At 40.7% G+C, this 11,860-nt stretch overlaps 1 protein-coding gene across 1 annotated transcript; it reads right to left on the bottom strand.

The window, feature by feature from the left end:
* Positions 1-3,635: 3,635 nt before the first annotated feature.
* LOC116060446 (fibulin-7) lies at positions 3,636-11,456 on the bottom strand. The gene is made up of 8 exons (XM_031313999.2): positions 11,256-11,456; positions 8,851-9,010; positions 8,394-8,564; positions 7,662-7,787; positions 5,889-6,074; positions 5,661-5,798; positions 4,769-4,904; positions 3,636-4,650 (listed from the first exon to the last, which is right to left on the bottom strand). The coding sequence occupies exons 1-8, from the start codon at positions 11,316-11,318 to the stop codon at positions 4,287-4,289; spliced, it is 1,344 nt and encodes a 447-aa protein (XP_031169859.1). The 5' UTR covers positions 11,319-11,456; the 3' UTR covers positions 3,636-4,286.
* Positions 11,457-11,860: the final 404 nt, after the last annotated feature.

The following is an 11,860-nucleotide window of genomic DNA, read 5'->3' as shown; positions in this document are numbered from 1 at the left end:
ACAGTTATACATGGTCAAGGAAAGGACACAATCCAGCTTTCCTGTAAAGTGTCCATTTTTCTTTCCAGTTCCATTACGCCAGAATTTGAAGTAGAGTAAGACCTCTTCTTGCAGCTCTCCCCTCTCTGTCCAATGGGGTAAGCCAGCCTCCGCAAAGCGTAGCTCCTATGAAGCCATTTTGTTGCTATCAAGCCATCACCCGCCATTAGCATCCCATTGACTGCCATTCATTTTGGCGTCACTTTGGCAGCGAATAACTTTACATCTGAAGCGTTTAAAGACTCTATTCGTCTATTGTTTATTTCTAAAGAAACACGACAATGTATAAAAGGCTCCATTACCTTGTACCTCACGTTATGGCTCCGTAGCAGACATTTTTGTAAAAATAGGCTAACGATTGTGTCATAACCACGCGACTTACTGTCGCATAGTAGAGGTATTACCGTATAGTACAGGAGAAGCTCGCAGGCAGTTACATTAGCGGTTTAAGTTTAATTACTAATGTTAACTAGCATTTTAGTTAGCAATAATTAGCCCGTGCCTGTGTTATCTCCTTACATATACCTACGCTCTCCGTCTCTGCAAGATTCAGAATGACTGAGATTTCTCTTGGTACAGCTACCAGAAGACTTACAACTTTCAGACAGGTTGCTCACGTCACATATAGGTCTTCAAGCTCAGTTGGAGGCTGCGCAGTAACGCTCAGCCATCACTGGAAAAGTGCTTCTAATATACTCATAGACAGTAAAAAGAATGGACACAGTGACCCCATAGACTCTGGACGGAGACCAGTGAAGGCTGTTAGAAGCACTTTTCCAGTTGCCTACCACAGCTTTAACAATTTAACAAACCCCAATTTAAGTTCTAAACCAATAGTGCGCAACTATTTGATATTAATGAACGTTAAATTCAAGCCAATGCCCGTTGATACAAACTTATTAAGCCTATCAGCTCCACAAAACTCTATCTGAATTTCTCAGTATGGCTATGTTTACAAAATGATGCCGTCCGGCGACTTTTGCATGCAGAAGCTTGAGTGAAGCGTTTTACTTCACTGCTGAGAAAGAACAACAGTTAACGGTCAGCTTTGTAGACAAAGAGGACATGAAAACTACAAGATAATTATGTTTTTTAATCCACCGTTTCCTCCTTAAACTACTAGCAACTGGTGGGGGTGGTGCACGACCACCAAAGGCTTTACATTAACGTTACTTAGAATTCCTCATGGGGGGAACAAAAACTACGCACTATAGCTTTAATGTAAAGTCTTAATATTGCTATAAATTGTAAATACTGTACACTTCTTCTACTGTGCATGTTTGAGACATCACATTGAGACAGTACACTCCAAAGTGATAAAACCAACAAATCAGTTTAAAGTAGAGGCAGCATTTTGAGCTTGCGGCACATCTCCTCTGGGAGCAGCAGGGGGCAGTGTAACACCATGATTTGAAAATGCACAGGAACAGGTTTTTATTTTGCGATCACTTTCAGATTTAAACACAACAATAAATATACTTATTGATATTTGACTGGACAGTAATTGAGTATGCACGGAAAGAGAGAGGGGTTACAGAGAATACGAGTAAACATCAGTGTTTTAATGGTGCAAGAGCCGATCAGGTTTCTGATTGGATTTGAAAATGAGGTACCCTACACCCTCATATCCTGTCTGCTTGGTACTGCACCGAACTGTAGCTTCCTTGACCACAGCAACTGTGGCAGCACTACTGGCATGCCTGTTATTCCCTCTCCTTTCTTCTTTCCCTCACCTGCATGCCCACATTAAATGGACCAGAGCCAAACTGACTGTGGAGTCCTGTCTGCACTCTCTGGAGCCTCAGCAGACCCAGTCACACTCTCCTTTGTTCCATTAAACTTCAGAGGAGACCGAGGTATTCCCTTTCAAAAGTAAGTACCAGTGATAACCCAGCCTGCTGTCAAAGAGAGTGGGCTGGTTTCTTATGACCGTACCTCACAACCAGACTGAGATCAGGATATTGATTTCAGTCCCCGTACACACTGCCAGCACTCATTAGGAGGGATTTGTTTTATCTTTACGGTGTTACTCCACACATTGGAGAGAGCTGTAGAGAAAGGGAGAAGGTGGATGTAATATGATAAGGTAGAGGTAGGGAGGAAAAGAGAGGACAGTGAGGGGTGAAAAGTGAAACAGTGCAGACAAAACACCAGATTTCAGATCAGGTGCTCTCATAGGAAGACTTTCTCAGAGCCTTTTTTGTATATATGTGTGTAAGTGGCTGTTGTGCAACAGGCTGGACCTCACACAAGCAATGCAGAGTAAAAAACACAGAACGTATAAGCTGTAGATGAGTAGAGACGGGTTTTATTTGGGTTTTATGGGGGAACAGGAGTAGAAAAGCAGTCTAGTTAAACTTCAAATACTGAATCATCACCTTTTTTAGATCCCTGAGGGACAGACTTAACCCTTGAAAACCCCGTTTTCAAAGTTTTTTATATCAGGGTTTCATCAAATTGCCTAAGAAATAACATGGATGCATGGATGTACATTGTATTGAACCCATCCTCTGATCTTAACTATTAGTCAAAATAATACATCATTTCTGCTTTTTTTAAACTGAAAGATTAGGTATAAAGTCATATGAATTAGGTTTATAGAACAGGAATATAAAAAGCATTGAAATAAGTGACAAAAACGTTTAAAAACAGCGTCTAAAGCATTGAAAAAAGCGACATAAACGTCGGAAAGAGCACCAAAAATTCAACTTTGACGGAAGGACAAGTTCATGATCGACGGGAAGACAACACAAGGGTTAAGCACTGCCTCGCAATTCCCCTCTCCCTCTACTTATTTTCCCATTAAGACTCAAGAGGCAGCAACAGAATGAAGAACAGTGAGAGGTCTATCTTGCTGTGGTAATAAAGACAGCAGTTTTTAATTCAGCCTGCACCCCTCCACCAGTAACTGGCTGGCTGGAGTGAATCGTCTTCTATTCAGCCATCACTCTCTGTCTGCCTCCCTATCTCTAAGCATCTTTTTTGTTCACTCAGCGTGCAGTCTGGTTTTAGGATCCCGTGGCTAAAGCTCCCCAGCCCCCTCAGCGGTGAGTCTCAGCCACAGTATGGAGCCCCCTCTGCAACTAAAGACATGCTGATTGTCTCCAGTGAACCTACACTTTGCCACACTATCATACAGATGCACTTTTGTGTGGGTTTCTTTTTCAGACAGTTGTGTAACGCCAAGGAGTAGATAGATGGTTGGGGCAGCACAGAGGTGACACATTTCATCACACATATCTAAAATGCCTTGATTTTTCCAAATATACACCTCCTAATGAAGGGGAAATGATCACACAAACATTACTTGCAGGGTGCATGTGCATTTTTCTGTGTGTACTTGTAGCAAATTTAAAAGTTAAAGTTATTCATGCACTGTAAGAACACAGTGGCTCTTTGAGCAGCCTGTCTTTGGCAGTCTGTCTGCTGAACAGCACTGCTCTGTACTGCAAGAACTGAAGTGTTTCCTAAACAACCACTGCCCACATATATCACTGTATGTGTGTTTACATACATACATACATACATACATATAAGACTGCTCCTACAGCATATTGCAGAAGTTTTTTTGCTTTTGAAAATAAAATTTTTTTTTAGGCTTTATATGGTGTTTTAATGATTGTATAATAGTTTTACTGAAACCAGAATATAAATAAAACATGATAGTAAAGAGAATTATAAAATCTTCACAAGTTATGATTACATTTCCAGTATACATAACATATAATGTCAACATAGCAGGACTGTCATTTACAAAAATAGCACTTTCTTTCAGGGTGGACTGTCTACATATGTTCTGGTTCCTCCAGTTGAATGCTGTTTTACTGTTTGCTACATCATGTCATTCACCTTTCATATCTCATTTTTGTGCAATAAATATGTTTCAGTTCATCAATACAAAACTCTTGTTCTTATATAATTAATCCGAAGATACATTCCTGAATTTGCATGTCTGTAGCTTATCACCAATGCCCCTGAAGAACCCATATTCTAAAACATTTATTGCACGCAGCAGTGCAAGACAGGTGTTAACCATCCATCACGTGAGAGTTCATGTGCTGGTTCATGATGACTTTACTACAGTTTTAAGACCTGTCTGCAGCAACTTCTTTAGCACAGATGGTCACCACAATACATCAGATTATCACACATCCATGACCAAATATAGAGTCCCTAGCTAAATCCTAAACAACCCTTTTCTTTGGCCTTTGTGCTCTATGTGTGCTTCCACTTTCATCCCTCTCTTTCTAGAACTCATACTGGGAAACAAACATGGTTACTTTGGTAATGTACCTCCCCAGCTGGACTCGTCTCTCCAGCTCGCTCATCTCCACTTCTGCCTCCAGCGTGGCAGGGCCCTGCACGGGGCTCGCCAGCATCAGCTGACCTGTCACACGGTCTGAACGCTGGACTGTGAAGTGGCGCCGAGCTTGCCTTCCCCCCAGCAGGGAGAAGCGAAGCGTGTCACCCATTGGACGTAATGCTGAGACCCTGAACATGACGCGAGGAGCTGAAAGGTTGGACACTACAGCCAGGTAATGGTAGGAGAAGGAATTTGGGGTCTGAGAACATGCCTTGTTGTCCACAGGACAGGGGTTACGTTCACAACGCCTGGAAAAAGAGTTCATCCAAGAGTGAGAGTTGGTTTTCAATGGAATCAAAGTAGTCATACTGTCAGACATCATCCCCAACTTGGAATGCAAAAAAAATTATTAAGGATAATGCTTACATAGGCGACGTCTTGACATATGTAGCATTAGGGATTTTGGGACAGTCCACGCGGATACACTGGAAACCGCCATACGTATTAATGCACATCTGGTCCTTTGTGCAGTTGTTCTGTCTGATGGCACACTCATCAATATCTGTGAGAAAACATCCACACAGTAAGACATTTATTCAAACAAAAAAGTTAGCTGGGATATCATTGTATGAATAAGTATATTAATTAGTATTTGATCTTTAATTTTTTTAGTGATTCTTCATGAAACTTGCTGTACAAAGTATGAGCTCCCAGAAAAAATAATAATTTAATGTCTAGAGTTGATGTTGGTGGTTTTGGTACTTAAAGCTTGAGTGCGTAACTTTTTCATATTAATGAACGTCTGTTACATTCAAGCCATTGCCAAATGAGTTGCTACAAATCTAATAATAAGCTCCACACTCTCAGCTCTCTGTATTTCTCAGTATTGCTATGTTCAGAAGATGGTGGCATCCGGTGACTTTCCCGCGCAGAAACTCAAGTCAACTCCTCCTTGGCTACTAGCAACTTGTAGAGGAGGGGTGGGGGCGCGATCACAGAAGGCTTGTATCACGTGGACGCGCCGACAGTGTTGTTGTCATTACTTAGAATTCCTCATGGGGGCGACAGAAACTACGCACTACAGCTTTAGGCTTCGTATTACATGTAGTCTAAGCAACACATATATAGCAATGTTATATAAAAAAATAGGACACCAGACCAGAGGTGATTATAGTTGTTTTTTTGAGTTTTGTCATTTGGTATTACAGAAATTTGTGAAACAACATGTTGTGGAATACTTTATGTAATGTTGAGTGCATATTTTTGAAATTAAGAAAATAAAAAGTGAAACAAAACACAGTAAAAAAAAAAAAAGCACCTTTACAGCTGCGTCCATCGCGGGTCACATTGTATCCAACGGGACAGGAACAGCGGTAGCCTCCAGGAGTGTTAACACAAGTATGTAAACACAGTCTCCCAGCCTGGCCATTATGGAACAGCTCACATTCATCTATATCTAGAAGTGAACAACGCACATGCAGTTGACATCCCACATGGAAACCTAAATATGTATTAGATTTAGTCACAGGGCAGGTATTAGTCGTACCAGTGCAGGTGTTGCTGTCCCTGCCAGAGATGGTGTATCCTGGCTCACAGGTGCAGTGGGTGGTCCCTTGCACGATAGTGCAACGTGATGGACGGACAAAGGGCCCAGTGGTGGCAGCCGGCAAGGTAGCAGCAGCAGCGGTGGCTGGGGAGGTGGCGGCAGAGGTGTTTGTCATGGTGACAAAGACTGAATGAGGAAGACAGGACAGAGGAAAAGTACGTGTTTTCATTCCCTGCTGTAATTTCAGTTATTTCAAAGTTGCCTTTTTTTCAGTCCAATTAAGTATTGTGCGCTTTAACCCAAAGTGCAGATAATCTTATTGTGCAAATTCAACATTATTTCATGAAAACAACCCTATGCTTATGATTCATCTAATTCAGTTGGACTGCTGTTTTTAAATCTTTTTTTCAGGGTTTGGGACAATTATACTGGAATTTGTCTGCAAGTCAAAATCACCATGTGAAAATGTTGGCATCACTCAGCCTTAACCTATTTACACAGATAACGTGATGTCATGTTATTTTGATAAAGACAGCTTGCCTCTGTTAGAACTAGGCTAATAAAAAATCAGCAGCAATATAAGCCGTGTCGACATTATAGTTTGTCTATGAGAAAGCACTGACAAGTTTATTTTTCAACAGTAAAATGTCCTGCTCTGTACATATTATTGTCTAAATTCGTTAAAAAAACTTATTTAAGGAGTCCCTGAAGAAGCCTTTTGGATGAGAGACGAAACATCTTCAAGAATGTCTACCAAGTCCAGTTGCCTTTGTGTAATGTAAGGAGTTATTCCAGCAAAATGTTTAAATATATCATGCAAAAAAAAAACATAATCATATATGTCAGATAATCAGATCATAATTTTAAAACTCTCAATTATTGATATTGGCCACAGAAATCCTGTATCATAGTCACCTGCGTAGTCGGTATATAGTCACTACGTCTGACATGATTTGTCACCATGCGTCCATGGGTGCAAAACTCCTGAGTGAGTGAGTGAGTGAGTGAGTGAGTGAGTGAGTGAGTGAGTGAGTGAATGAGTGAGTGAGTGAATGAGTGAGTGAGTGAGTGAGTGAGTGAGTGAGTGAGTGAATGAGTGAGTGAGTGAGTGAGTGAGTGAGTGAGTGAGTGAGTGAGTGAGTGAGTGAGTGAGTGACTGAATGAGTGAGTGAGTGAGTGAGTGAGTGAATGAGTGAGTGAGTGAGTGAGTGAGTGAATGAATGAGTGAGTGAGTGAGTGAGTGAGTGAGTGAGTGAGTGAGTGAGTGAGTCTAGCCATGATTGTGACATGATGAATTGTAGCTAGGATAATTAGAGCCCACAGAGTGGGCCATTGTCTAATGAGCAGCAGACCGACAGAAACCAAACTATATGTTAGCATGGAAATATCAATTAAATAGAGAAAAACAAAACAAACTGGGCTCCAGAGATTCACAGTCCACCATCCACATCAGGGAGCAGACCACTGCCACTCAACCAGCATCGCCTTGAACTTCAAGCTGGAATTTAATAAAACCCACTTTGTGGTATGTAGCACTGGCTTGTATTGGCAAGCCAAACTCCTGGCCAATATAATCTCCTTTAGCAGCAGACTGGGAGGATTTGGATACTAGCCTATAAGAAATATGCCCTGCAGTAAAGTGTGGAATATTTATTTGTTGTATGTATCTCCTAATATTAAGGTATCCAAACATTTGGTGCAACCCAAGACCCAAACCTCAAGTGTTAAATGCACTACAACTTTAACATGTGTGTGTGGTCCGATTTTACCTACATGTTGGCATGGGGCTCTGGCAGGTAGCTCCAGCCCAGCCTTTGGCACAGACACAAGAGAAGTGGTTCACTTCATCCACACATGTCCCACCGTTCTGGCACGGAGAGGATGCACACTCATTGATGTCTGGGGGAAAAGAAAGAAAGGAAGGTTATACAAAGCGACTCCATTGCTACACTTGAACCTCCTAGAGATACAAGAACATATGCAACCGAATATCTTTGATGTTTGAAGATAAGAGGATGTGACATCATTGCATATGCATGCTAAAGAGTGAATGAGAAAGAAATGGAGCACATGAGTTAAGGTTAGTCTAGGGCAAACCCTGTCTTGATCAAACAGCCTTTGAGCTGTTATCTTAAAGTCAGCGAGCTGTCAGAGGACATACAGATGGGAATATCGCATGTCACGCCATTCAACAAGCTCTCTCGACAACTAACCGCAGTACATAAAGAGGAAATATGATCATGAGTCACATGAGAAATGTATACATAGAAAAAAATGCATAATGCACAAAAAGAGGAATGGCAATAGAAAGCAGGAGAGGGGAAGGTTACAAAAGGACGATGACAGGGTTGTAAAAGTGATCAGTGGGTTAGATAACAGGATGAGTGATGGTCAGGGCAAAGAAGAGGAGAGACACTGATGGGAAGAGGAATGAGGAGGAACCAGAGGAGAAAGTGACCATCACAGTGAGGGCCAGGTAGCAGAAGATCAGCCCTGGACTCTCACCTCGGCAAGTGGGCTGCTGGCCGCTCCAGGTCAGGCTCTCTTGACAAACCCTGCTCTCTGATCCAACAAGCTCATAACCAGGGTCACACAGAACGTGAACCTCATGGCCCACGCCGTGTGACTTGCCGAGTTTCCTCCCATTGATAGGCGCGTCCAGTTTTGGGCAGGTACCTCAATGTGATTGAAAAAAAGCAGAATGGCAGATATTTGATTTGATTTATTATTTATCTTGAACAATCAACAAAGTTGCAAAAGAAAACGAAACAAATTAAACCACAAAATGAAAACACAAACAATCAGAATTTACCAAAGACCAAAAAAAATAATACAGGATAAGTTCGAGAAGGAGCAGGCAGAAGCATACAGCTTATAAGCTGCCCCTACTTCACAATATCATAATATTCCAAAACAAATAGATATGCAAACATCTGACATTTGAATGAATGGTTTTGCTTACTGTTGATTGCTCTGGTGGTCTGCTTCCCCGTGCTGCTCTGCAACAGGTTTATTTTCTTCTTTAGGTTGCGAAGACTCTGCAAGTAAGAGGCTTCATGGGCTGAGAGAAGCTTCTGGACTTGCTTTAGAGAGCCCTGTATTTCCTGTCTACTAGGGCAGTCCTGGAACAAAACAGAGGGGATGACTAATATCATTAAGTTTTGATGAATATTTCACAACTTCTTCAAAGCTGTAATTCACTAACAAGATCAATCTATGCGTGTATCAATTCTTTTTTTTTTACAAACCACATCATTGTAAACACTTAATTCAATGATGTTGATATGAGAAGTTAATGATTTTTGTTAAAACAGGAGCATTTATGAGTGTATTGCACTGTACTATACATAGTGTTACTATTTGGATCTTCAAAGCTGCAGAAACACTCTTTCTTTTAAACTTCTTATGAGTTTTCTTAAAAGGGAATGCTGTTTTGCTGAATTTATGAATTAATGAATAGTGAAAAGCTACTCCTCTGGCTCAGGTAAGTTAAAAATAAATATTTGTCGACATAAAAAAGAGACCGCAGGACCACAAGCCAGTGATGTCATTGATGTATTAGCCAGAGAACTAACTTTTCATTCATTCACAAGACTCACAATTATGTTTGGTTGATGATTTTTTTACAACCAAAAGATCTAAAGATATTTTTGATAGTGTCTGAGCCAAAAGATTTAGTAACCTACAAAAAGCTTTCTGTAGTCACCACCAATTCTCCATTTCATCACGTTCAATTGTGTTGCACTTTCTTTCTGTCTTTCTTTGCACAGTGCTGTCTATGATTGAAATTGCCACCAGATTACCTTACATAATTTACACACAAACATTTTCCCTGCGTGAATACAGAATTTTGCCAAAAAATAACCTAAAATGTAGATACCTGAGGTTACCCCACCAAAGTAAATCTATCGCTTTTTACTCAATTATGCAAGTAGATGGTTTAATTAAAAGTACAGTATGAAATAAAATCAAGGCTCTAATCAAAACTTGAAAAATAGTCTGCTCCACTGCATGTAAACAAATGAAAGCCTGCTGAAAGAGTCAGGCCCTTGAGGACCTGTGCAGTACAGAGGCTGGGCTGTTACTGTATATGAGCGAGTAAATGCAGAAGGATCAGAGTATGTTTGGCCACTGTAAGTATTTACCAGCAGCAACCTCCTCCTCTCAAAGCTAGATACTATAACTCAGTCATAAACACAGGAACACTCTCTGAAGGTTTAATATTCTTGTGATGTTTAGTTGTGACCCCGTGTGGATTACAGAACGTTATAGTCATTTTAGAAGAGGGGATGAAATCAGCAACAGCTAACTTGCTTTTTATGATGTGCTGGATTTAGGGCTTGGGGTCAGTACAGGGTATTAACGCCCTCAGCATAAACATCACCTGTGCTACAGCCTTCCTTTCTATTGGCTGCAGGGGCGAGGGAGTGGCACAGACTTGTTTTCCAGCCATGTCCTCTTCAACAGCGTCATTCTACGCCTTCTGCCCTGTCCTCTCATGCATGTTTTCAGACAACCAATTAGTGTTTCGTCCAGCCAGGGTTATGTAAGAAGAGTCAATATTTGTTGAAAACACCTTTCTGATTTGGACAGAACTGGGGTTTGGAGAGGCTTCAGTCAGCCGGTGGGGGTGGCTAGTGTTTATAGTGCAGTTGTCAAAGGCCTCTTTCTGCCTGTGCTTAGTGACATTTCACATGGCTTCATGTTAAGAGGAGGCATGCAGTACTGGAGCTCAAAATGTCAGTACTGTACTATTAAATCTAACCAGAGTTACAACTTTGAAACACTGAAATGCAACTTTAAACTTGCCCTCACACATACATACACACCTAAACCACCCCACTCTCATTTTTCCTTATATTAGAAACACAATAAAATATGCTGGCCATGTTTCAGTAACACACATGCACAGTGAGCAAAGGCCTAAAGAGAGTCATTCACAGACAGATGCAGCTTTTTGGAAACATTTCACAGGATTGCATTGAAGCACAGTATATATATATATATACTGTATTGAGTGTAATCATTCACTGGAGCCTCTGGGGTCTTGATTCTGAAGCTTGCATGCAAAGTAAAGGTGACTCAAGGTTTGCTCTGTCAAAAACCTTCTATGTTTTGCCAAGCAAGGGCATTCACAGTAGGAGCTGTTATGATAAAGGTTACTCAGATTTTTGTATGCAGTTTTTGCCTTTTAAGCCATGCATGATTAAGTTTTTAAGAGGCATGTTGTAATCAATTAATAAATTAAATAGAACAGAATAGAGCTGTCTTTGTGAGCATGTGTTAAGCCTTTCAACTTAATTGAAATTATGTCATATACTCTAAAAACACCCAACAGCATTAGCCTGTGACATTGAATTCACTCACCTGTCCAAAAGTAGGATGGAGCGAGCAGAAACACAACAAGGTGATGACAATCGCAGCAATCATGTTTCCACTGATCCCAATCCGAAGTGCAGTCCTCAAATGTGTTAGAAGTCGCAGGCAGTGTGAACTTTGAGTGCGTGCATGGACTCCAGGTGAGAGAATGACCACAGTGGAAAAGCTGCTCTAGAGAACCGTTGAGGAATGTTGGGTTTACTCTTCAGGAGCCAATCAGGGAAAAGAGACTTTAAGAAAAATGTGACCACATTATTATCCCTTTACTTAACTTGGTGTGCACTTCCTCTCCAGTCAAAGCAGCTTAGTTTATATCTTATTTATACAGAAGTGGAAGAAAACTGAGCTCTGCTGGTAAAGATGTTCTGGATCATGCGTGAGATGATAGTCATCAGGATCATAACCTTCTATCACTATTTTTTTTTTTTTTTAATCTTATCTGATATTGTTAAAGGCTTGTTTACAGCAATATTTTTAGATTAAACCGAGACAATATTGTCAGTAATGTTAAATGAAAACTACCTACGTATATTGTAGAAAAAGGTTAAAATATATATATTCTAAACTTTTTATTTATTTATAACTATACATAA

This window comes from Sander lucioperca, chromosome 3 (assembly GCF_008315115.2).
Source record: "Sander lucioperca isolate FBNREF2018 chromosome 3, SLUC_FBN_1.2, whole genome shotgun sequence".
NCBI lineage: Eukaryota > Metazoa > Chordata > Actinopteri > Perciformes > Percidae > Sander > Sander lucioperca.
The sequence above is the reverse complement of the archived record's forward strand: the minus strand, read 5'-3'. Positions and strand labels throughout refer to the sequence as shown.

Coding starts and splice junctions, on each gene's coding strand:
- LOC116060446 (XM_031313999.2), bottom strand. CDS start 11,318: ATGATTGCTGCGATTGTCATCACCTTGTTGTGTTTCTGCTCGCTCCAT. Junction 8,565..8,850: donor GACCACCAGAGCAATCAACA/GTAAGCAAAACC, acceptor AATCACATTGAG/GTACCTGCCCAAAACTGGAC. Junction 4,905..5,660: donor CGATGGACGCAGCTGTAAAG/GTGCTTTTTTTT, acceptor GTTTTCTCACAG/ATATTGATGAGTGTGCCATC.